This window comes from Neophocaena asiaeorientalis, unplaced genomic scaffold, assembly GCF_003031525.2.
Source record: "Neophocaena asiaeorientalis asiaeorientalis breed wild unplaced genomic scaffold, Neophocaena_asiaeorientalis_V1.1 scaffold31, whole genome shotgun sequence".
NCBI classification, from domain to species: domain Eukaryota; kingdom Metazoa; phylum Chordata; class Mammalia; order Artiodactyla; family Phocoenidae; genus Neophocaena; species Neophocaena asiaeorientalis.
In genome coordinates, this window is record NW_020175320.1 from 2,412,284 (window position 1) to 2,439,479 (window position 27,196).

At 36.9% G+C, this 27,196-nt stretch overlaps 1 protein-coding gene and 1 long non-coding RNA gene across 3 annotated transcripts; one reads left to right on the forward strand and one right to left on the reverse strand.

Annotated features, from left to right (window-relative positions):
- Positions 1-373: 373 nt before the first annotated feature.
- LOC112413532 (uncharacterized) lies at positions 374-4,849 on the forward strand. Its single transcript, XR_003005991.1, has 3 exons — positions 374-817; positions 1,326-1,403; positions 4,725-4,849. It is a non-coding gene; the product is annotated as an uncharacterized LOC112413532 (long non-coding RNA).
- SIRT1 (sirtuin 1) lies at positions 2,794-26,346 on the reverse strand. Of its 2 annotated transcripts, XM_024765504.1 has the most exons (8): positions 26,234-26,346; positions 24,908-25,149; positions 23,462-23,614; positions 12,128-12,275; positions 11,352-11,431; positions 10,347-10,533; positions 7,870-8,433; positions 2,794-4,871 (listed from the first exon to the last, which is right to left on the reverse strand). In XM_024765504.1, the coding sequence occupies exons 2-8, from the start codon at positions 25,118-25,120 to the stop codon at positions 4,543-4,545; spliced, it is 1,674 nt and encodes a 557-aa protein (XP_024621272.1). In that variant the 5' UTR covers positions 25,121-25,149; positions 26,234-26,346; the 3' UTR covers positions 2,794-4,542. The 2 variants fall into 2 exon arrangements, with proteins under 2 accessions (XP_024621272.1, XP_024621273.1); XM_024765505.1 differs by lacking the exons at positions 24,908-25,149; positions 26,234-26,346 and adding an exon at positions 12,777-12,901 and having other exon boundaries at positions 23,462-23,574.
- Positions 26,347-27,196: the final 850 nt, after the last annotated feature.

Sequence of the window (27,196 nt, forward strand, 5' to 3'; positions counted from 1 at the left end):
GTTTAATGTTTGATTACTTTCTGTGTTTGATCTAGGTGCTGCCTCAGACCTCTATGGGTTGCTACATTATAAGTGTGCTTTAAAAAATTATTTAACATTCATAATTCCAGAATGCTGCAAATGAGCCCAAGGGTTTTGGAGAAGGGATTGTGGACCTGTACTTTTATTAACTTCATTTATTTATTTATATTTTGTCTGCATTGGATCTTTGTTGCTGCGCAGTCTTTCTCTGCAGCAAGTGGGGGCTACTCTTCGTTGCGGTGCACGAGCTTCTCACTGCGGTGGCTTCTCTTGTCGTGGAGCACAGGCTGTAGGTGTCCGGGCTCCAGTAGTTGCAGCACGGGGGCTCAGTAGTTGGGGCGCACGGGTTTAGTTGCTCCACAGCATGTGGGATCTTCCCAGACCAGGGACTGAACCCGTGGCAGGTGGATTCTTACCCACTGTGCCATCAGGGAAGTCCCATGGATGCCTGTACTTTTCAGTAGTTTAACTTCACTTTGGTGGACCATAGGTGTCTTTCTATAGATACAAGCCCTAATAATTTTCCTTAAAGTACATTTTTCCCAATGAAAATTCTTCCATGTATCTGTTATTATACTGTTTCTCTGCACATCCATTCCTTGAGAATATTGATTATTCACATCGAAAACTAAATGTTACGTATCAGATGTTTTTTTTTTAGTAACCTGTTTGCTATGAAGCTCACCTGTGAAATAGCAGCCACTTTGGATTAATACAGGTGGAGTTCGTTTAACAAATATTTTAACAAGGGCCTGACGTCTTACCTGGGAACACAACAGTACAAAGCATAATTTGGGTAAGTCTGATATTTTCCTGTTTCTGTTGCTGCAGACCTACAGTAGAATTAACAGCAGGGAGATTCATGGTAGAAAATTAAAATACCACTGAAGATTTTTCAAATTGCCATTTGCTTATTAAAAAGCAACAAAAATACCGAGCTTTATAGATTAGAAAGTAGGCAAATGCTGAGTTCATTAAATTATAAGGACCATGATTAGTGAGTTGGCTAAACTTTTGAAAATACTTGGCCTCCACACAGACCTATTTGTAAGAGCAACTGTATGTTTTTAGCTCCCCTGTTTTAAGTCAGTAGTACTTTTAACCAATAGCCATTGTTCAGACTGATTGAGAAGGCAGTAGAACCAAGACACGCCTTTAAGTTGGCATGAAATAAAACCAGAATGTAGTTTTCAAAACAGAGACCTAAATTAAGAGCTCCAGCCTTCACATAGGGCCTACTCATAAGGACCATTCATTAGGGTTATTTCTAACAGGTTTGGTTTTTTTTTTTTTTTGCACTGTAGATGATCTTCACTGCATTTAGTTTAAGCAAGTCTTTTGATGAAGTGTAACATGTAGAAGACAGTCTTCCTCCGCATATGGTGAGCTCTCTGAAAGCACGGGCGAGTAGCCCTGCTCCCAGCCTCTTCCCAATCCCCAGCCTGTTTTGCACTTGGGCCACATCCAAACTCCTTATTATAGAGTTTTGTTCTCCTTTCTGAATAGTTCAGTAGCTGCCCACTCTTACACCGCTAACACTTCTAGAGATAAATTGGGAATAGTCTGTTTGTTTTATGTAAGTCTGCCTTACCTTCCCTGTTAGGCCAGCCCCCGGGAATGGAGTGTTAAATGCAGAAGGGAACTCCCCAACTCCTTTCCCTTCTCAACCCTTACTATACTTTTGAATCACCTGGGGCTACTTCTTAATACTATGTGCAAGCCCCACCTTAGGCCTGTTAAATGTCACCTGTAAGAGGTGATGCTCAGGTTACTTTCAGAAATTTCCCAGTGATCTTTAATCCCAGTTGGGAGGCACTTAAAAAGAGGAGTCATTAGACCATTTCTCCCCATTTCTGCTAACATCCCAAGGCTGACTGTTCATTTTTAAGGAGTCGGAAGAGCTTTTTGATTATGTCTAGGAGTTGAGACTTGTTTCAAATAAAATTTATCAAATAGTGCTGTAAGGCAGATGCTAATTAAACCATGTGCCATTAATTAGGGTATTGTACCAGTGGAATATATGATGCATTAACCAAGGGAAGTGGAAACAGCATTGAATACATGGCTTTAATTAAATCAGGTCTTGCCAGGTACTTGATTACTTAAAACGACCACGTACCCTCCTTTTTAAGGTGTGAACTACCTGACTTCTTTTTCCATTTTGTGCATATATGGAATGATGTCACTGTTTCTTATTTTTATAACATCTGTGGATGGGGTTTTACAGGTAATTTTTCTAGTGCAAACAAGAATACACAGGGGCAGAGGGGTTTTCTTGTTTTTACATTTACTTCAAAAGTCTGCTGGGGAAGGAAGGTAAGCGACCTGAGAGCAGGAACCTGCCAGTCAAGATTTATTCATTACCTCTTTGTAAGGGGCGTGTTCCTGCCCTCTTGAATAGTAGGAAAGTTCATACCAAATATGGTCTAGAGTCATTTTTTGTCCACTCCTTGTGTTTGGACACAGGATTACAGCACATGAGTTCAAAGTGCTGGTCCTTTGTCAAATCTTCATACGTCAAGTTAGTTATTCTTAGGCAGGGTTAAAGGAGGGGAAAAGGCAGGGCCTGAGGCTCCTGGCCTAGAATGGTTGAAATATTAGTTTTGAAACGTTTGGTGATGCACCAGTTGCTACAACCAGAACATTCATTGCCAAAGTACTGTTCTGGTGACACTGATAGATATAAATTAAATGAAGAAATGTAGTATGAGAAGAAAGCATCTAATATATAGCCCTCAAAGCTGTACAAAAGCTGCAAAATTTTATACCTTAAACAGAAAAAAGTCAAATGACAATTTTAATAGACTTTAAAACAGTGTACAAGTATAAAACACTGGTTTTGTATTTCAAAAGTTGGAGGAAGATATCCAGTCATTAAACAGTCTACAAAACATATGCCAGTAGATTACATAAAAGACTATGTACAATATAAAAAGAGCTGAAAACAGTCTTCACTGTAAAAATAAGTTAAAACAAATTTTTCAATTTAAAATATTATCTATAGCACAAACACAGATCATGCAAATGGCAAACTAAATATACTGCATTCTTTAGTGTAGTCAAATTCAGATTGAGACATCTTTCAGGTAGGGAAATGGCCATTCAATAAAATTCTTTTCTCTGGAAGTAACGGTCCTAGCTGGGTACTTTATGCTTAAAGAACAGCTATATTTCAAACCCTTTTTGTTAAACTGTAATAAATACTAAAGCAACACAGGAATACTTTATTTGAAAGCAATGTTGGGGGAAAGGTCTGCAAAATAAATTCTTACTGTGCAATTTTATAAAGTATGAACTGTTTTTTAAAGGCTAGAAGCTTCTGCAGCTGAAAAAGTTGATCTCTAGTTTTAAGGCAGGCTAAGCTTTTAAATACGTTATAAGAACTAGTTTAATTAACTATTCTGCTATTCCAAGTTACACCACGCTCATCTCCATAGTACTAGGCTAGTTGTTTGGTGTTTATTACACACCAAATCCTCCCAACAGGAAACATGTACTTACTGGCTTTGAAACTGTAATCAGGGGGTCTGCTGCTCTCATTTATGGGGAGTGGGGGGAGAGGTAACAGTCCAAAATACTACACTCTCCCCCCCAGTTGAAGTACCATTATTATTGATTCATAAAGGCTTTGCAGATTCACATCTTGGCAGTTTAATACCTATGGAGATTGATAGGTATATTTAAATAACAATGGCAAATATTCTCGAAACTAAGGGGACTCAGGCAGGCACTATTGTTTCTAAAGCAATTGAAACATTTCCAAAGCATTTATTTGTTTTTTAGGTTAGTTTTATAAGCCAATATAGACGATTACTATATGGCCACAGGAAGTACAAAAGCCATCTTCATTTGAACAAATACAATATTCCTGAAACTGTTAGCACCAAGTCTCACTTTAAAAAGCAAAGACAACTGAGTGCTCTCCCACATATTGTTGACTTCCTTCTACTCAGATTGCATGTCATGAGATATTTTTAAAAGTTAGCTGCCACAAGTTCTGGAAAATGCCAGTGTTTGAAAATAGGTAATTGTGCTATAAAGAATCAAAAGTTTAGCGGAACAGAGAATGAGGATTTCAAACCATTCAGTGTTAACAAAGAAAAGTGTGAAAATACCATTCTTTGGTCTAGATTAGCTGTTCCCTTTACATTAATTTAACATTCCAATGGCTTTTTGAAAATTTTAAAATGTTGAACCTCACTAGGCAAAAACAAAATTATATATACATATGGATGTATCATACAAATGAACCTTTAAAAGAAAGTCTTGTCCAACAGCTGATTAAAGATACTTAGGTACCTTTCTGTTTTAAAAAAAGAGTTAGTGTTTGAGTGTATAAGCACAGAAATAAGTAAGTTAAAAATTACCCATGGGGGAAAAAAACTTTTACCAGTCTATAAATAATATACCTTTCTGGTGTCCTTGCTCTACTGAGTTCACAAGTAAACATTCAATTTGACATGCTCAAGATCCTAATGCTGGTGGAACAATTCCTGTACCTGTACCTGGACAAATATTACATTATGATTTGTTCGATGGATAGTTAATGCATGTTGCTTCCTGTTTCATAGATGTAGCTTCATTAACTGCCTCTTGATCACCTCCATCAGCTCCAAATCCAGTTCCTCCGGCTCTCTCATTAACATCAGCATCATCTTCCAAACCATTGTAAAATTCTTCAATCTCACTTTCATCCTCCATAGGTTCTTCTAAACTTGGACTCTGGCATGTTCCACTATCACTGTTACTGCCACAAGAACTAGAGGATAAGACATCATCTTCAGAGTCTGAATATACCTCAGCACCATGGAAAATATAACGGTTTGGTGGTAAAAACAGATATTGATTACCTGAAACACAGTAATAAGAGAGAAGTGGATTATTTCCAGTTTTCTAAGACTTGGTCTGAGTGGGCTGTCTGGAATAAAGTGTAGTTTTTAGCCTTTTACCTGAGTATCATTACTAGAGGCTATTACTGTAGTTTCTCAAACACAAGCTATAGACTCAGTCCTGCATGAAAATCTTAGTTCTGCCACTCATCAACTTTGTAAATTGGGAGTTTTCTCTGTGCCTCAATTTCCTCATCTGGATATGAAATAATTTTCACAACCCTATGAGGCAAGTATGAAAAAAATGTAGACAGCCACGTTCAATGAAACTCCCTTTGAACAGATTTGATGAAATGAAATGAAGTATCCAGCCCACCACCCACCCTCTGAATCTATTTTTACAAGAGTCCTATCACGTTAAAGTGTGAGAAGCACTGATCTAGCGCTGGCCTTTTAAGCTTTCTTTCCCAACTCCCTCCCAAATTAGCATTCGCAGTATAAGATTTGACCTCCGATGGTAAGAAGTATTCCCTGCTTTTGTTTACATTTTGATGTAAGTGAATGGGTAGGAACCTTAAACATTAATGATGAAATGTTTTATACCCTTATATTCACAAGCACCAAGTACCTTCTGACTTAAGTCTGTTATCACACCGTGTTATATTTATTGCACCATATCCCAGACTGACTCACAAAAGCCTAACTGCATAGTTTATCTGGAGTGACATAACATCTACCAAACGTTTCTCTTCAAAATGACTTTCAAGCTTTTTTATACCCCATCATGACCCAGTTCTCACCTATTATGTGTTGTAGCATGGAAACCACTTATTCCATTGTGTTTCAGTGACTGGAGAAAGAAAACCCCACCTGGTGCTTCTAATTAGGGCCATGTCCTTTGAATCACATCCCCTCAGTCTGTTAAAGGGTCGCAGCACATGGCTCTCCTGCCCTTTCCTTTCTATAGGTTAGGCCATGTTTACAAAAAGAACACTTCAGGGACTTCCCTGGCAGTCCAGTGGTTAAATTAAGACTCTGCTCTCAATGCAGGGGGCCTGGGTTCTATCCCTGCTGGGGGAACTAAGATCCTGCATGCCGTGCAGAGCAGCCAAAAACATAAATATATTAAAAAAAAAATTCTTTCTGCTCTGGCCTCCCCTGAAGAACGGAATCATCTATTTCTCAGTGGACATACCCTATACCTGTCTGTTTCTGCCCTCTTGGCAACCCTCAAGACATTTACATTTTACTTCCTATATGCTCCAACTTCCTCCTTTTCATTCTCGACTTCCTATATGCTCCAATTCCTCCCTTTCTGCCTCGACCTCACAACAAACAGTGGCAAACTAAAATGAGTAAAGTCCAGCTGTTGTTTGGTTTTAACCACTAAAAATGTTAAGTTTTACACTCTTTACATCCGTTATCTTTTCAAATGCTATGAGAGAGAAGTAGATCTGACAACTCAGTCTAATTCCAAAGCCTGTACCTTTAAAGGTCTAAACTGGTAGAATAAAACCAAGGTATAATACCAATTTCCTGGGGCAGAGTTTTGTATGTTTGACCCATCTGTCAAAAAGACAGCCAGAGAATGCTGCCAGTGCGTAGGGAGACTTTGTGTATGATAGAGACTTATCTTACCTGACTAAATCAACAGTAATTTCTCTACTTCTGACACTTGCCACATTTGAAAGCGTAAGTATTCTTCTATGCTCTTTCTAGCTTCCCCCCCGTAGACTTTCCCTAATTACAGTTCAAGACCAAAGTCAGGTTTTTTAGAAAGCCTTCAATAACCTAGTGCCCTCCAAGTAGCATAAACCTTTTAAAATATCACCTATTTTTTTCTCATTCACCTATTTTTGTAATTATATACACAAATATCAGTAGCTTGATCAGTGTCTCCAGAACTTGCTGTATGGAAAATGCCCAAAGGCTTATTCAACTGAACTAAAATTTATTTAGAGCAAATGATTACAACACTTAATACATTTGTCTCAAATTTGTCAGTTTTCACCATGTATAATAAGTGGAATGGGACTTAATGTTTTAAGCTGTACAAAGTTGTCGCATCTAAGAGCACAAGTTTCTGTTTGATTAATACTTGGTCATAAATGGTTTCAAAAAGTAGAAAGTGATTTCACTTATGTTAATACTTATGGATAGAGGTTAAGAATCCGCCTGCCAATGCAGGGGACACGGCTTTGAGCCCTGGTCTGTGAAGATCCCACATGCTGCAGAGCAACTAAGCCCGTGCGCCACAACTACTGAGCCCTAGTGCTGCAACTACTGAAGCCCATGCGCCTAGAGCCCGTGCTCCACAACAAGAGGAGCCACCGCAATGAGAAGCCCGCTCGCCGCAACTAGAGAAAGCCTGTGCACAGCAACAAAGACCCAATGCAGCCAAAATTAATTATTTTTTTAAAAAGACTTCCCCTGTGTCAAAACAGGGTAGATGGTATTTCTGATACTCAGTGGTGAAGAACCAGCTGTTTTCTAGATGTGAAACAACATGACCTAATGGTTAAGAGAACCCAGAATCCACCTGGTTCTTCCACACCCTAGTCATTACCTTGCCTGGGGTACTTAACCTCTATGGTCCTCGGTTTCCCACCTGTACCAGAGTAGTAATAGTTCCTGCCTCAGGATACTAAAATCAGAAAATGTGAAGTCACTACTGCCCCACAGTAAGTACCCAAATCTCAATCATTTCTACTAGCTAAAGCTCTCACCAGAAAATGGCAGAGCACTCAGTATTTCCCAATTAAATGCTTACCTTCTCATTCCCTAGAGAAACACAAGGTACAGAGCATGCTTTCACACCACTTTTCCCCCATATTATGGAAGATACCGTTTTAGCTTTTTCTGGCTTAAAATCTCAACTTTACAGTTTCTCTAAACACAATCAACTATTACATTTAGCCGCATAAAATTCCCCTAACTAGCCTGCCAAAATGGCTCACTTCTTACAAATATTTCTTTAGAATAATTATAACCTTCAAAATGTTTCAACAGCCTTTCTTACCATCAAGCCGTTTACTAATCTGCTCCTTTGCGAGTCTAGCTGGCCAGCATTTTCTCACTGTTTCAGCAACTGAAGTTCTTTCATTTTTCTCCCCAGTACTGGAGGCAACATTCTTCAAATCCGGACTCTCCAACTGTTCATTAACACTTTCAACGCTCCTAGCAGAAGTCTGTACTTCCTGTAATTTTTCTTCAACACAGTTTTTTGATTCAGACGCATCTGGATCATCAACATTACTCTTTGTTTCTTGGTCTAAAAGAGTGACAATCACTGAAGAATCTGCTGGTGAGGTTCCTTCTGGTGAACTTGAGCCTTCTGAAATATTGAGGGGTGTGGGTGGCAACTCTGACAAGTGAGCCAATTCTTTTTGTGTTCGTGGAGGTTTTTCAGTAATTTCTGAAAGCTTTACAGGGTTGCAGCAAAGTTTGGCGTATTCACCACCTAACCTGTGACACAATTCATTAATAATGACATCACAGTCTCCAAGAAGCTCTACATCAAAATGCAGGTGAGGCAAAGGTTCCCTATTAATTAATATCTGAGGCACTTCATGGGGTATGGAACCTAAGAATAGGGTGAAAAAAGTAAGAATTAGAGAAAGGAAAGGAGGTACACTAATAAAACCAAAAGAAATGCACTATGTAAAAATCTAACAATTCCCTGGCAGTCCAGTGGTTAGGACTCTGCGCTTTCATTGCCACGGCCAGGGTTCTATCCCTGGTCAGGGAACCAAGATCCTGCAAGACCTGAGGCATGGCCAAAAAAAAAAAAATCTAATATGCTCCCAATACCAAAGAAGACACCCAACTCTAGTATTCAACCAAGCTATTACATACCATCAAACTATCAAGTAAACAGATAGGCAGCAAAATTTCAGGTTCTGCTCCTGTCACCTGGTTACCTCTGGGTAATCGCCTCACTTTTAATTCTGTATTCAATTTCCTTGTCTGTATAATGGGGTAATAACAGTACTTCTCCACAGCCTGCAGTGAGCACTGAGTTAATATGCAGAGAAGAGTTCTTGGCACAGTATAGGTAATAGTTATTCTACTAAAATGGCTTCTGATATGTGCAAATTCATACCAGTCTGTTCTCCACTATTATGTACCAATGTCTTACATTTTTTAGAAGTACCTTTGCCTATCACCAACACGTTTTACTACCCCACAGGAAACTTGGAAGAAGTTCTCTGCCTCACATTTAAATAGAAAAAAATAACATGCAAATTATACATTAAATTTTCTTTTTTTTTGTTACAAATTGTCCTATAATCTACTTTAACAGAATTTCACAGCTACTTGAGGAAGGCTGAGTTAAACTGCTAAAGCCACTACATGTGGGCTAGGAAAAAGATGCAGAATTGGAGCGTTTAACTCTGTTTCTTCCAGCAGTTTGCTCTATCTGTTTGCTGGTATGGGGGTCCAATTTTAATTCTCCAGTTAAGGGTTTGATATACTCTCCTCTCCTCCTTCCCTCACTTTTATGGCACAAATGATGCTACTAAATTAGTACCTCTATCTTCCTCCCCCTTGCTTGCTCATTAGAGGGAGAAAAAAAGGAGTATGGGAGCATGGAGTAAAGAAATATTCCTGAGAATAATAGGGACTTAAATTATTTTTGAGCATTTTTATACACATGAACACCCTTGTGGGTAGAGCTGATCCACATACAATGATTGACAAGGCATGACTGTTATTCTTACAAAAACAAACCAATCATTGTGAGCCCCAAAATTCTATTCTACATGAGTACGTTACACATCTATCAAGCTATACATCTGAACTTACTGGACCAAAAATCAATTACATTTGAAAGATTAACTACTCAAATTAAGACTAAAAATACAGATTATTTTTAATGTTTCCTCAGTATATGTAAAATTAGCTCATGCTAACTCCTGCCACATTAAAGCACATTCCACTGAAAAGTTTAAGTTGAACTGTTTCCCCTTGTTATTACTTCTGTTTTGAAAGCCCTCTTGCCCCACTGAAATGTCAGATTAACCAATCTTCCTGAGCAAGAATATTGTCACCTAAAAAAATTAAAGTTTGGGGGCTTCCCTGGTGGCACAGTGGTTAAGAATCCGCCTGCCAATGCAGGGGACATGGGTTCGAGCCCTGGTCTGGGAAGATCCCACGTGCCGTGGAGCAACTAAGCCCGTGTTCTAGAGCCCACAAGCCACAACTACTGAGCCTGTGCTCCTAGAGCCAGTGCTCCGCAACAAGAGAAGCCACCACAATGAGAAGCCCGCGCACAGCAATGAAGAGTAGCCCCTGCTCACCGCAACTAGAGAAAGCCCACGTGCAGCAACGAAGACCCAACGCAGCCCCAAAAAAAAAAAAAAAAAAAAAAAGTCCGGCTCTTCACCACTCTTGAACAAAAAACAGAATAATATCATTGGGGTCTACTCTACAGACCCACAACCCATGGCAAAATATACAGAAATGGTTCTCTAAAAAAAATCATCACCCACTTACTCGGAATTAGTGCTACTGGTCTTACTTTCAGGGAAGACCCAATAACAATGAGAAGATCAACTTCATCTTTGTCATACTTCATGGCTCTATGAAACTGTTCTGGTAAATTTTCACCAAAAAAGACAATCTCTGGTTTCATGATAGCAAGTGGTTCATCAGCTGGGCACCTAGGACATCGAGGAACCACCTGCATGTTCCAGATTTTAGTTGAGGTGGGAAAGAGAAGGGCAAGCCCGAGTTAGAGTCAACATTTCCACACTTCCCAAGAAATCATTTCAAAATTATCAAAGAAAACAGAAAAGCTGTGGATAAATAGCAGGGAAAACTGGATTAAACCTAAACATCAACTATCAATGACCCGTTAAGTTTATTAACATACAATGAAATACAATTGTGCTATTATCTGTGTATGCTGCTATTATATCTGTATAGACCTACATTTGATATTCAAGAGTCCATTATATATTAAGAGGAAAAAGCAGCATGTGTATATATGTACACAGATGAGACTTAACTTTTAAAAAATTAAAGTCTGTAAAATACGATTCCATTTTAATATGCTATCTTCTCATAATTATATGATTAACTATATATGCAACTAAGCATACAGAATTTATTTCTGGATGGTTTTTATTCTCTGCCATATTTTCCTGTATTTTTTGATAAATGAGCGTACATGAAATATTTTTTACAAAATGAATCTGACAGGCACTTTTAAAAAGGGAGAGTAAGGAGAAAAACTAATGTTAAGTAACACCACACTTAATGATCTGGGTTTTTATTTTAGGCTTATATATTAGGTAGTCAACTTCATCAATCAAGAGATTATGTAGCAATGTTTTTAACTTAAGGTTTTTGTGTATTTCTCTGGAATTCCCAATGGTAACTAATATTTGTTTTCCTGGATGTTTCTGTACCACATAAATACTTCCAGAGAAAAAGGACTGAGGTAAAAGAAACAGATCAGAGACATGCACAGTTCCTAAGATATGGGTGATAAATTACCTGATTAAAAATATCTCCTCGTACAGCTTCACAGTCAACTTTGTATTTACAAATCAGGCAAGATGCTGTTGCAAAGGAACCTAAAAACAACCAACAAATATATGCTTTATTAAAGAAATTTTTCCATTTCTTCAATAACGGTTATAATGTAAGCTTGACAACAGAAAAGCTAGTGACTTTAAAATTTTTAAGAGACTCCATGAGAGAGATGCTGATATAATGATGCTTCCTAAAGCTACTCTTTTAATAAAATATACCAACTCCTCCAGGACTAAAACTGCAGACTTGGAAGGTTACAACTGTATTACCTTAGCTTAACAGCTGTGTTTCAAAAAACAGTTTAGATACATAAGAAAATGGTCTGTTCATACTTGTTTTAGATTTAGTCTTCAAATTTCTTAAGCCTACATCTGAACTACTCAGCAGTTCCTTTGGTTTCCTAAAGATGCCATCTTTTTTTCATCCATAGCTAATATTACTTTTGTAATCAAAAAAGGTTATTTAAAAGAATTTAATGTTACATAATTGCTGCATCTTTTGAAATCCAAAAGCACATTAATATCTGACATTTTGTACAATTAAGTGTCAAGGCCAATATTTCTGGTTTCATATTTTTGCAATCTACTTTCCTTCATTTATCTACAATTGATCAGATAACATGATTCAACAATAAGGCTTAATCTCCATTCCTGGATGGCAGCCTTTTTTCTAATCCTAACTTTTCCTACAAAACTAACTAATATGTAACAGAAAAAGCAATCCTGAAGTTTACTAACCATGACACTGAATTATCCTTTGGATTCCTGCAACCTGTTCCAGTGTATCTATGTTCTGAGTATAGTTGCGAAGTAGTTTTCCTTCCTTATCTGACAAGGCTATGAATTTGTGACAAAGAGATGGTTGGAATTGTCCAGGATATATTTCCTAGATAACGCAAAAAGCAGAAAAAAGATTATGAAAGTGTTAACAAATGTCACAGGTTTAACAACAACAAAAAAACAAAACCACCAATGATAATTAAAAAATACATGAGCATCTCAAAGCATCTAGATGGATGCCACACACACTTACGAAAGGATTGTTGCTGTCATATGTGTAAAACTCAGCAATTAGTGAACATGGCCTCTTGAAAAGGATAAAGTCGACCCACAAACATCTCTTATAAATGCTAATTGATATTTTAATAAAAGTCAGAAGAAATACATACCTTAATATATATCTAATTTTTGTTGGCTGCAAATGATTTTTTTTGTAAGGAAAAAGGGAAAAAGTTTAAATTGAAATTAAAGATATCAAAGATATGGTGACTTCTTTTTTAAAACTAAAAAAGGCACTGTCAACATAATATTAAAAATTTTTTTGATTCATCATTTATTATAAATATCAACCTGTTGGAAGTTTAAAGCTGAAGTTTTAATTCCTTACCAAAATTGTTTTCCTTCCACTGCACAGGCACATACTGGTATAGTATAGAGTTGCTCATGAATGCTGAGTTGCTGGATTTTGTGTGTGTGTTTTTCCCCCCAAATAATGCTTCAATGCTGTTTCTTCTTTAAAAACAAAGAATTCAGATATACACATGGCAAAAAGATCAGAGAAAAAGTATCAATTTTGGTCCTCTCAACTTTTGACAGTGTTTTCATTAAACTTCATTTAGTAAGTGACTATGGCAAAGGAAGTTTCTTCTCTTTTTTCTTTGAAGTAGTAGTTCTGCCTACTTCCTTACCATTCATTACAGCCTCTAACCTATTACAATGCTAGCAAAAAAACAAGATACAACCTTATGTCCATCAACAGAGGACTGGTCTGACAAATAGGGTACATCAGTTATAGTGGAGTATGCAGCCATTAAAATGAATGAGGGAGGTCTCGAGACACTGACCTGGAAGATGGCCCATGACATATGTGAAAAAAAAAACCAAGCTAGTCACCACTGTGTAGCTTTGTTTTTGTTTTGTTATTAAGCAAAAACGGGAAGTATATGCAAAGTATACAGATACATTAATTTAAACATCAAGTCAGGAAGGATACAAACAATCTATAAAATGGGGATGGGGGTAGGGGACTTCACTTCTGACATTATACAAAAAAGTCTGACAGTTAAGATTCTAGATGACTACTTCTAAACTACTTAATATTTCAAGTTTAGAAAAAACTACTGGGATACCTTTTAAGTAAAAATAATACGCAAATCTCATTATAAAGACTATCACATCCATGTCCATATGCTGCTGAAAACCCAAGAATTCTGCCTCATTCAAATTTTTATCATAAAGTTCATGAACTTTGCAATTTAAGAAAGACAATGCATATAGAAAGAAGTAACAAGTGAAGAGTTTATTAAAGCTAATGTTTTAGAAAACTGAAAGCCACATTATGTTTTGGACCATTAGGTTGTGCTCTCTATTAATCACTGTTTTCTTCCCAGGTTGCTTTGTTCTAATACATTTAGAGGATTAAACACCAGCACCTTGCAAACCTCCCCTCTGGAAACAGTTGTTAAAAGAGTATTTTAACAAATATTATAATATTCTAGGCAACAGATAAAATAGGATCTAAAGTAGTAAGAAAAGTGCTAATAGCACGCCAAAAGCAGCACAAGAACAAATGGCTGACTACCTCCAGAAAAAGGTTGGGCAGAGTACCAGGACTCCAGCCTCCTGGAATGAACTTTTGTGTGCCTTATCCCCACCCTTTTCAAAAGGGGAGGGTGGGCTTCCCTGGTGGCACAGTGGTTGAGAGTCTGCCTGCCGATGCAGGGGACACGGGTTCGTGCCTCGGTCCAGGAGGATCCCACGTGCCGTAGAGCAGCTGGGCCCGTGAGCCATGGCCCCTGAGCCTGCGCTCCGCAGCGGGAGAGGCCACAACAGTGAGAGGCCCGCGTACCGCAAAAAAAAAAAAAAAAAAAAAAAAAAGGAAAAAGAAAAAAAAAAAAAAAAAAAAAAAAAAAGGGTAAGAAGAACAAAAACCTGTGGGACACTAGATTCAGCTCTACACTCTAGTTTCCCTTCATGTCGTATCAGTTCAGGGAAATTTAGTCCTTAAATTTACCAATCAATTCCTGTAGTTGGGAATAATTTATGAAGGGTTTGTTTCATCTTATAAGCCTACATTTTATGATGATTTGAAACTTAACTTTGTCTCTTTTCTTTCAAATATGTAGTGGACCATGTCTGAATCATTAGATTTAATACTGTGTTCAAACTAAGGGATATAATCTGAAATAATGGGAAAAAAATTACTCTGAAAGGACTTTTTAATAGAATTACTCCTAAATCAGGATCTTACTTAACAAGGAAAGTTTGCTAAAAACTAATTGACTGGAGATACAACTTTCAGATAAAATATAGATTAATTCTTCATGTTGAAACTGTGACACTTTAGTTCTAAGCAAGACAGGCCATCCCAAATCTCAACCTCCTTAAGGCCCATTAAGGAACCAATCATGTGGGCTGGACCATTATTATTGCCACAGAGATCCATTTAGAATAGAGTGGAAGCACAGCTGGGACCAAAGGCTCAAATACTATTAAAATGACAGGCTGCTTTCACAGCAGTGTCCAGAAACATGCGAACAATCCAGTAATTGGCCATAGGCAACCAATGTGACCAAAACTAAAGCTTAGAACTATCTGCCCCAGTAAGCTTTCATGTAGAAATAATGGTTTTTCTCCAGAGATGCTCTCTGCTTGCTTGCTTCTTAAAATTTCTAGCAATATGAATGAGATTCCAGTCAAAAGCAGGGGTGTTAACTGCAGCCCCTCAAAACTAAAAGGACTCATCAAAGTTTGAGATGCCACTATTTGCTAGGTAGTAAGTAGGTAGAGCTGTTAAGAAACTAGAATTTACATTCTCCATGCTGTCAAAAAATAAGTGAAACTAATTGATCCTGGTAAGGAAGCTCCTCATAATCCCTGGTCTTGTTTCATTCATTCCACTAAACCATAGACTACTAAAAATCTTACCTATTCAATACTTGCAAAATAAAGTTAAGTCACCTGACCAATTTAACTACTTTTGTTCCTGTTAAACATGTGACTTCCCCAAGGAACTCAAGCTTCAGCAAACTTTTTCCACACTGGGACACCAGTTGGCAAGTATTTAAGGCTTTGCGGGCCATTCAGTCTCTGTCCTTACGGTCTATGTGGCAGCCACTCAAGTCTTCTATTGTAGTATATCTGCAGCCACAGGCAATAGGCCAATGAATGAGCATAGCTGTGTTCCAGTGGAACTTTATTTACAATCACTGATATTAGAATTTCATATAATGTTCATATGATGTGAAGTATTATTCTTTTGATTCTTTTCCCCATCCATTTAAAAATTTTAGTTCAAAGCTGTACAAAAAAAAGGCAGCGGGCCACATTTGGACTGAGGCTGTAATTTGCCGGCCCCTGTACTAATCTAACACAAGAGAACTTCAATTAGTCAAGCATTCATTACTACTTAATGTAAGTAACAGGCATAACAGCAGCACTTTATAATAATGCTGTAGAATGGGCTGAGGACTGGGTTTTTACATTTTCAAGGACTGTAAAGGAAAAGAACACAGTATGACAGAGTTCCCATGTGGTCCACAAAGCAGGTTACATTTACTACCTGGCCCTTTACAGAAAAAGGTCTGCTGACCCTCCTGTAGACATGTATCCCCCATCTTGCAGATGAAAAAACCAAAGCACAGAAGTAACGCCAAAAGTCACAAGAGCTAGCAAGTAGCAGAAGTATCATTCAAACCCAGTTTTGATGCCAAAGTGCAGCTCTTAACCACTACGCAATTTCTGATCCCTCAACCTCATGTTTCCTATTTTTCTTTTAGGCTAAATACCATTTCTATTAGGTATTGCAAATCAGTCCACTAAAACTAATCTAGTAAGTATATTTCACATTGCACATCCTTCACGGGATTAGTGGAGCCTGGAATTCCAATCACCCTCTAATGTAAAAACACTCTTCAAGAATACATGTTCTTGGGGACTCCCCTGGTGGCTGGCTGGTGGTTAAGACTCTGTGCTCCAAATGCAGGGGGCCCTAGTTTGATCCCTGGTCAGGGCCCACATGCATGCTGCAGCTAAAAGTTCACATGCCACAACTAAGGAGCTGGTGAGCCACAACTGAGGAGCCCGCCTGCGGCAACTAAGACCAAGCGCAACCAAATAAATAAAAAAACAAAAACAAAAAAAACCCACACATGTTCTCGGGAATTCCCTGGCAGTCCTGTGGTTAAGGACTTGGTGCTTTCACTGCCATGCCCTAGGATCAATCCCTGGTCAGGGAACTAAGATACACAAGCTGCAGGTGGCAACCAAAAAAACGCATGTTCTCACAAATCAGTATGAGAAAGAAAAGCATCTCAGTGGAAAAGAAAAAAAAAAAAAAAATCTAAGAACAGACAGGCAACTCAAAGATATACACATGGCAAGTAGTAAGAAGCAGTCATCTACACTAGTAAAAACTGAACACTAATGAGAACATGCTAATTTTTAATTTATTACACTGATAGTTTTAACTGCCTTAAAAACAACTCTAGATATCCACTAACAGGAGACTGATTATATATATTGGGGTACAACTATCAAACAGTACTATGCAGCCTTTTCTTTAAAATGAGGTATATCTAAGTGCCGCCATGAAACTACTTCCACGGATATTAAATGGGAAAAAAGCACTGTAGAGAAAAGGGTATGTGATTCTGTTGGTAATCATTTTTAAAGTGTTATTAGAAACTTACAATACTTCTCCCCCCTACACACACACAAACAGGTTTACTCATTTTTTTTTTTTTCCTAGAAGGAAACCCAATGAAACATTTTACCATGGTAACCTTTGAGAAAGAGATTAGGGGTAGGGAAGACTGAAGGGAGAGGCCAACTATCATTTGTTGTGTACTGTTTGAATTTCTTCTTAAAACCATATACACAACATACACACCAACACACAGACATACACACACACTTTCTAAAAAATACTTTAATACTAATAACGTATCACGGGAGGCTTTTATTGTGGGGGAGAGGGCATGGGCATGCTAAATCAGTTTTCTTGTACACTTCTACACTTCTGATGGGAGTATATATTGCTGCCTGCTTTCCAGGCAGCAATAAGGTAAAACAAATCAGGACCCTTAGCAGTTTTGCTTTCAGAAATTTATCCTAAGAACATTATAAACATACCAGAAAGGACAATCAGAGCAATACCTTTTTAATAACAGAAAGCAGGAAACATCCAAAAGGAACACTAGTTACAGCAGACCACTTGATGAACACTATGACCGTTATCAAGTATTCAAGCATCTGAAAGTTTATTAAACAGAAATACTACAAATCCAAAGCAGTAGGTAAAAGACCCCATTTTTATAATATACACCCAAATATAATACTCTACACTTATATGTAATCCACCTACACAAGTCAGTATTAACATACTGTCTTCAAGTGAATGGGACTGTGGCCTTTTTTGGGGGTGGGGGTGTGTGCTTTTTTTGATTTTTAAGTAATGAGCTGGTTTTGAGATTTCTTAGCTTTATAACTACATAATCTGGTATATCTGCACATTATCAATAAAGTGACAATTTACTGAATATACGTTTTTGGAAGTTCATATTTCTCCCTCTACTTTTTCTTGAATTTTATCACTTTAAGGGAAAGAACATTCACTGTACTCAATATGGGCGAGCAACTACACACTCTGAACACAGTCCTTTAAAAAAAAAGTTCTTTTATACAACCTCAGTTTCACCTTCACTGACTCTTAAACCACTCATTTTTATCAGTACCAGTGAATTTAGACTCCTCAGGACCATGACCACAACCTCATTATCAATTTAAACCCTTATTATGCAAGAGGACAACAGTTCAGAACAAGAATATATAGCTTTAATGTTGGCCTTAATTGTTCTTGTGTAGAAGAATTCAAAGCGGTACTAAAGCTAGGGGCACTTAACATGCTGGTGCTCAAACAGGGAGCAATTTTGCAAGAGACATTTGGCAACATCTTGACACATTTTTGATTGTTAAGACTGGGGTGGGGGGCTAATGGCATTTAAAGGGAGGCGGCCATTGGTTGCTGCTAAATATCCTACAGTGCACAGAACTGCTACTCACAGCAAAGAATTGTCCATCCCAGAGTCAACAGGTTGAGAAACTGCTCTCATGAACCAGTTACCTCTTTCACACACCTCTCCGTTACTTTTGAGTTTCCAGTGTAGATGAAATCTGCTTCTTCTCAGTTATATACAATCAATGGCTTGATACATCTGTAGAAACTTTCCTTCCAAAATGCCTAAATTCACAATATTTCCTGTTTTCATGGCTTTCTATTAAATTTATTTTCTCTCAAAAGGAACCCTCCTACACTATTGGTGGGAATGTAAATTGGTACAGCCACTATGGAGAACAGTATGGAGGTTCCTTAAAAAACTAAAAATAGAGCTACCATATGATCCTGCAATCCCACTACTGGGCATTTATCCAGAGAAACCTATACTTCAAAAAGATACATGCAACCCCAATGTTCATTGCAGCACTACTTACAACAGCCAAAACATGGAAGCAACCTAAATGTCCATCAACAGATGACTGGATAAAGATGTGGTAAATATGTACAGTGGAATATTACACAGCCATAAAAAAGAATGAAATAATGCCATTTGCGGCAACATAGATGGACCTAGAGATTATCATGCTAAGTGAAGTAAGCCAGACAATGACAAATATACCACTTATATTTTTTTAAAAAAAGAGATACAAATGAACTTATTTACAAAACAGAAATAGACCCACAGACATAGAAAAATACTTATGGTTACCAAAGGGGAAAGGGGAGGGGGGATAAATCAGGAGTTTGGGATTAACATATACACACTCCTATATATAAAATAGATAACCAATGAGGACCTACTGTATAGCACAGGAAACTATACTCAATATTTTATAATAACCTATAAGGGGAAGAATTCAAAGAATAGATACATATATATGTATAACTGAATCACTGTGCTGTACACCTGAAACTAACACAACATTGTAAATCAACTATACTTCAATTAAAAAAATTCATTTTCTCTCATAACTAGCAAAGTTACCATCTTTTAATTAACTTTCTCCTTAGTACAGACACTGGAAGAAAACTTTAGGTTATGACTATTTTACTCATGTATTCTTTTTGGAATCCAGTAAAATATTACAATATTTACATACTCTCCCCATCCTTCATTTTTAAATACTATCCTTTATTCTTTGTCCTTACTTATTTGTCCTTCAGCTTTTTCCTATTCATTTTTAGACCAAAATTAACTCAGTCTCTCTTACCTATTACTATTTATTTTAAGTGCTATTTCACCAACTAGGTACTTTCCTTTTGGCAGTTCCTAATGTAAGAATTGAAGTACAACAATCCTATATGAGTGGTAGTTATAAAGATTATTTATTTAGCTCCTACCATAACTTAAACGTTTATAGAGAAGTGAAACATGCTGCCCCTCCAACTTTTTCTTCTCCTAGGTACTATGAAATCTGTACACTGTAACACATCAACACTGTGCCATTTTTACTCCAATTCAGATATTTTATTTTCTCTTAGGCACTGTCTAGATTTCTATTATGTGTATTTTTATAGTTTGTCTTTGTAAGAATAATTCTTAATTGCTTTTATAGATTCTTACATGTCAAAACCAGTTTAAGCTAAAAAGAATAATTCTTAATTGCTTTTATAGATTCTTACATGTCAAAACCAGTTTAAGCTAAAACTGAATACCCATTATATACCTTAGACAACTAAGGTTACAATCTTTCTCACCTTGCTATTTGTATTCTCAGTTACCACATTTTCCCCAAGTGTCAGGCAATTTAGTATATACTGAAGTAATGGGGAAAAAGCTGAAAAGTTAGTTTGAGCATGTTTTTTGTTTCCTCTCAGAACAAAGAATTTACAACAAAAACCTTGTGAGCATTACATAAATGCACTAGTGAATCAAGCTCTTATAATCAGATGCAAGATCAAAGTAAATTCTAGTTACTTGATGCCTTTCTTAAAGTGCTAATTTCTGGGGAATTCCCTGGGAGTCCAGTGGTTAGGACTCCGCACTCCCACTGCAGACTGCAGGAGGCACGGGTTCAATCCCTGGTCTGGGAACTAAGATCCCACATGTCATGCAGCGCGGCCAGAAAAAAAAAAATTGTTAATTTCTGATAACTAGAGCCAGTGTCCTAGGTCCAATTCAAGAAACCAGTAACTAAGTGACATTTCATTGGTGTTCAAAGTCATGCAGTAGAACCCCTAGCACCAGTATGTTAAAAACAGTGAATCTTCATGAATTCATATTCTTGTAACAAAGGAAAAGAGATACTCTACATTATTTGTTCAATTTAGTGTGAACCAGCTGTCTGTTCTAAAGGCTAGATATAGATGGCCATCATCACTGCTGATACATGAAGTTCCAAATTTTTTATAAGTTTCAAGTTGATTACTGGAAAGATGCAAATTTCTTAGTAGCCTACAAAATTTTCAAATTTAGTTTTCAGTTCTAGCAAGTAAATCATATCCAAGAAAATCTAATATAATTTCCCCATTTTACTCTAATTCCCATTTATAAGCACACTTGCACAAAAAAAAATTATTTCTTTAGACAGTCCATCAATCTAAGCTAGTACCATGTATTCTGAATTGGCAGAGCTCTTCTTATAGGTATGTAAATAGACCACATGATTTGAAAGTAGCTGAGGTTATCCCTTAATGGAAATTCAGGTCCACTTCACTTCTATGCACATTAAAAAATAACCAGTAATACAAAAGACCCTTTCAAATATACTAAAGTTTAGCAACAACAATTTTACAGTTTCTTTCCATAAAGCTAAACTATAGAGAAAAAGACTTCTAAAGTAAAATTTCTTGGGACTTCCCGGGTGGTCCAAAGGCTAAAGACTCCACGCTCCCAATGCAGGGGACGTGGGTTCGATCCCTGGTCAGGAAACCAGACCCTGCATGCCGCAACTATAAGATCCCGCGTGCCGCAACTACAAGATCCCGCGCGCAGCAACTACAGACCCAGCACACCCAAATAAATAAATCTTTTTTTTTTAAATAAAAAAGATAAAATTTCTTGGGTATGGTATAATGCATAGTTATCCCTCCATATTTGCAGGTTCCACATCCTTGGATTCAACCAACTGTAGACTGAAAATATTCAGAGAAAAAGAATACCAGAAAGTTCCAAAAGCCAAGACTTGTATTTGCTGCACCAGCGACTATTAACATCATATAAGCATACCTCTGAGACATCGTGAGTTTGGTTCCAGACCAAAGCAATAAAGTGAATTATCCCAGTAAAGTCAGTCAAATGAATTTTCTGGTTTCCCTGTACATATAAAGTTATTTTTATACTATATGGTAATCTATTAAGTATGCAATAGCATTATGTCTCAAAAAAAGTACATATCTTAATTAAAAATACTTTATTGCTAAAAAATGCTAATCATCATCTAAGTCCTCAGCAGTAACAAAGATCACTGATCCCAGATCACAGTAACAAATAATGAAAAAGTCTGAAATACTGTGAATGACCAAAATGTGGTACAGAGACACAAAGTGAGCAAATGCTATTGGAAAAATGGCACCTACAGACTCACTTGATCACAATCCCTCAAATTTGTAAAAACAAAAAAGGCCCACAGAATATGTGAAGGGCAATAAAGTGAAGCAAAATAAAACAAGGTATGCCTATACTAGGTATTATAAGTAATCTAGAGGTGATTTAAAGTATACAGGGAGGGAACTTCCTTGGTGGTCCAGTGGTTAAGAATCCACCTTCCAATGCAGGGGACATTCAATCCCTGGTCAGGGAACTAAGATTCCACATGCCGCAGGGCAACTGAGCCGCGGTCCTCAATTAGAGAAGCCCCTCAAACCTCAACGAAGATCCAGCAACTAAGACCAGATGCAGCCAAAACTAAAATAAAATTTAAAAAAAAAAGTATACAGGGAGGATGTGCATAGATTATGTGCAAATACTATGCCATTTTATATAAGGGACTTGAGCATCCTCAGATTTTGGTATCTGAGGGATCCTGGAACTAATCCCCCTCAGATACCAAGGGAAGACTGTAACATCAAACTTTAAACTCCAGAGCAGAGCTGCCAAATAAAAACATAATATGAATCATATACACAATTCAAATTTTCTAGTAACCACATTAACAATGTGAAATCTTCTTCATTTATAACCCAATATCAAAGTATTATTATTTACACACATAATCATTATTTATATATATAATAGAACAGAATTTATATTTTGCATGTTTTCTATACTAGGTTTCCAAAATCTGGTATGTCTTCCACACTTACATAACACCTCAGAACACTTATGCATTCAACAGCCCCACGTGGCAAATGGCTTCTGAACTGAACAGAGGAGCACTAAAGACGCTAGAGCATAACAGATCAACCTTGACTCAAATGCAATCTAAGATTCTTCTCCACCTCTAATCACAAATTTCTCAGGCACATCCTCGTGTGTTAAAACCTAGCTACTATAAAACATACCAGGGCTTCCCTGGTGGCGCAGTGGTTGAGAGTCCACCTGCCGATGCAGGGGACACGGGTTCGGGACACGGATTCGTGCCCCGGTCTGGGAAGATCCCACATGCCACAGAGCAGCTGGGCCAGTGAGCCATGGCCGCTGAGCCTGTGCGTCCGGAGCCTGTGCTCCGCAACGGGAGAGGCCACAACAGTGAGAGGCCCGCGTACACAAAAAAAAAACATACCAAAGGCAGATGTTATAATCTTTATGATTCATAAAAAATATTCAAAATCAAAACACTGATGTTACTTTTATATGATCTACTAACCTCTAAAAAAGCCTGGACAATGTAAAGGCCATTACTGAAGTGCAAATTTGAAAAATATGCAATAGCCTCTTCTTTGAAAGTAAGCTCAATCCTAAAACGAAGAAAAGCAAATGACAGTCCCTTCTGGGAAGAAGGGAATTCTGACTAAAATGACTATTTCAATGATTTTACTCCACCACAGTACTAATAGTCAATTTACTAGACTGCCATTCAAAACAATTTCTCATGAGAGAAGGTCAAAGAAACAACTAGAAGAGTTTGTAGTACCTTTGCAAACTTGAAGAATGGTCTTGGATCTTTTCTGAAATATTCAATGTCAAACATTGCTTGAGGATCTGGAAGGTCTGGAAAGTCTACTGCAAGGCGAGCATAAATACCATCTCTTGACCTGAAGTCAGGTATTCCACAAGAAACAGAAACCTGAAATACGCATGGCATAATTTGTACAATTAAATCTTCTACTGCTACCTTAATAATTATTAGTCCTCTTATCACACAATTAGGGAAGAGCTGAAAAATATTTTTAGTTTGAAACTTCTTTTGGGGAATGGAGATAATGCCCTACTTTAACTTCTAATAGAAATAAAACACTCAGAAAACCAGTATAATTAAATCCATCACATATTCCTTTCATAATGGGGTAAAGAATTTTAAGTCAGGCTAACTTTAAAGCTTTATAAGCATTTAACCAACAAATTAAAACAATTCCAACTTGATTGAGAACGAAGTAAACCATTCCAAATTATTTTAACTAGAAAGCAGGCAAGAATTTCTATCACAGTGAACTATTTCCAAAGAAATCCCTCTTCTGGGTTAGAGTGCTACTACTTCAAGAACGCTAAATTTCTTTATTTTCCTTAAAAAACTATGTTGTACAATATTTCAATTTTTAAGAATAGATTTAAACACTATGCTTTTTCTACAAATAAACCTTGACATTACAAATAGGGACTTCAGAAGTTATCCTTTTGTTTCACAATTTTGTCAGCATTTACTCCACTTTAGCCTGAGAGCAAAACAAACTTGCCTAAATCACATTGGGGAGCAAAGTGCAACTACTCTTCATGATCATTTAAGATTAAATAACACCCTCCCTTAACCAAAAGGTTAGAAAGCAGGACTGATTTTTCTCCAACAGCTGTCCTGGTCGCTACCATGTAACATATTCTGCATTCAACACACAATATGAAATAGCCTAACTAACTAGTTATTTGAGACCTAAAGTGGAACAAATGAAAAATCTCAACCCACTACAATCACATCACCTTAATTTAAAATGTAGGAGAGGTAGGAATCTGTTACCTTTCCAACACTGCATTACTTGCCAACACATATTAGGCTCCCTGTTTCCCCATGAAGGTCAAACAAATAACCAATTTCTAGATCAGACCCTGACACACTTTAAAGCAAGCAAAATTCCCTGCATCTCTTTAGAAGTTGTGGTATAATGTAGGTAAAAATCTTGCCTTAATTCCACTTACCTACTGTGCCAGTAAACAGACCTGAATCTTTTTTAAGGTTATCAAGAGGTTTTTAAAAAACTGAACCAATTTAGTAATTGCTCCTGCACTCACTTTTTAGCAGTTTCCAAACACAAATGCCCATCATCATATAAGGATAAATTCTACACCAGAAAAATGTTTCTGAATTGGGCAAGGCTTAAGAAAAAACATACACCACCTCCCATACTAGTGTTTTATACATCTTACATACCCCAGCTCCAGTTAGAACTATTATTTTTTTGCACTCTTGCAGTAATTTCACAGCATCTTCAATTGTATTAATATCTTTTCTTTTTTTCCTTTTTGGTGGTTCTGAAAGGATATTAATGACAATCTGCCACAGTGTCATATCATCCAATTCAGGTGGAGGAATTGTTTCTGGTAGTAAATCTTTAAGAATCGTTCGAGGATCTGTGCCAATCATGAGATGTTGCTGAACAAAACTATATGGACCTATATCAAGAGGGAAAAGAACTAGATCAGATCCACTTCCAAGTAACTGAAAATCTCATTTATTTTTTGAAGTAAGAAATTAGCAATGCTTAACACTGTTTTGCAGAGTAAAAAAAATGCACTGTAAAGGTGTTTCATTCACAGCATCTTAAAATCTAACGCTATATCCCAAAGAGATTATTAGGGAGAGATCAGGAGTTGAGCCTGCCCCTAGAGCTATAAAATACCAAGTATGTATTTTAAGAGTCAAACTAATTAACTACTAGAATTAAATTTCTATGGTTAAAATCTAGAATACAACATAAACATGACAGAAATATGTACAAAAGGGTTCTACAAATCAACACAGGAAAGATCTTACCAGTCCCGAAAGCCCATACTATTTACCATTAAAGACATAAAGAAAAAAGAAAAGGAAATCTATACTTTACTATCTTTAAAATTTTTCCAGTAATAATCTTCAAGTTAATCTTAACCAGTCTCCCAAAATGATACATATACAATGCTGATGTTCTGAACTTTAATTCTTTACCCTGAAATTTCTTAGATCAGTTTCCTAGCTTGAGAAAACCAAAAATACAGTAAATATAAACACTAAAAATGAACTAATCATTACTATGTTTAAGCAGTCAAGGCATTTTTGAAAAAACCCAGCACATTAAAAGAAAAAACATTTTGAGATGGTTATGTTACTACCTTGGTATAAAAATCTGATACTGTGCTCTACTTCAAAATATTTCTCATTTCATCAAAATACTTAATAAATATTTACTGAGGACAAACTATGTGCCAGGCACTTTTCTAGGCACTGACAAAACAGTCTACAAATCAGTCAGAAATCCCTGCCCCCATGGGACTTATATTCTAGTACAGGAAACCAGCAATAAAAAAGTTACATACAGAGATTATTTTAAAACAAAAACAGTACAAAGCACTAGACTTTCCCTAAAACCAGGATGATATTAAATCTCATCAAACACCTAAGAACCTCATCACCAGGCTACAAGGGGACAGAGAAATATATTTTTTGTTGACATAAAAAGAGAATACTGAAAAAGATAGCTCTTAAACTGTGAAACCATACCTATCCGTGGTCTTGGAGTCCAGTCACTAGAACTTGCATGTGAGGCTCTATCATCCTCATCACTTTCACACGAATGGAAACCGTTGGTGATGATTTCATCACCAAACAGAAGATTATCTGCAAAAGAAACCAAAAGTAACTCAAGGTTTCTGAAACAATCTGCATCTAAAATTATAAAGATCTATAATTATGATGCAACAATTTTCAATGAATAAAACACTTAACATTCATACTGCCTGTGTAAAGAATGCCTACTGGATCAATCTGCACCATTCACAGGAACAGTATAGCCTCATCTTTAGGGATTCTGCTCGGAATCTAAGTTTCAGTTCATCAAAATCTAGAAAGAAATTATGTCTACTTAATCAAAACACAAAAAGTAGTAACCTAGTTAGACTGAATTTATCGATCACAAATAATAGTTCATAAAACTTATCAAATAAAAATTTACCCAAAAAAGTCGTGCAACTATTACCATGGCAACTTGCACTTCTCTCATATAACACTAAACATACAAAAATACCTTTGCATTATTCATTTCCCTTATTTAACTATGTATCTTGAAAACAGGGGTTGTTTCTCTAATCCAATCCCTAATGCACACGTTGTTGCCTTTTGATATGATCAAATGGCCCACTGACTGGATTTACTGATACAAATATTAATAAAGACGCACATCTATCCGGACAGAAACTCTGAAACACTCAAGGATGACAAGACATATACAACTATCACATCTGCTTTACTATGTCAGAAAAATGTCAATTCGTGTTTCAGGGTTACATATACACACACAAGAAGATATTTAATCTAAGAACACGATTAGAGAAAAAATACTACTCAAAGTACTCTAAAACTACTATTACTCTCCTATGCCCACTATTAGTTGCACCACAGAGGGGTAACGTCTTTAGAAGCAACTACACTCTTTAAAATTTAAAACAAGTTTAAAAATAAAGGCCC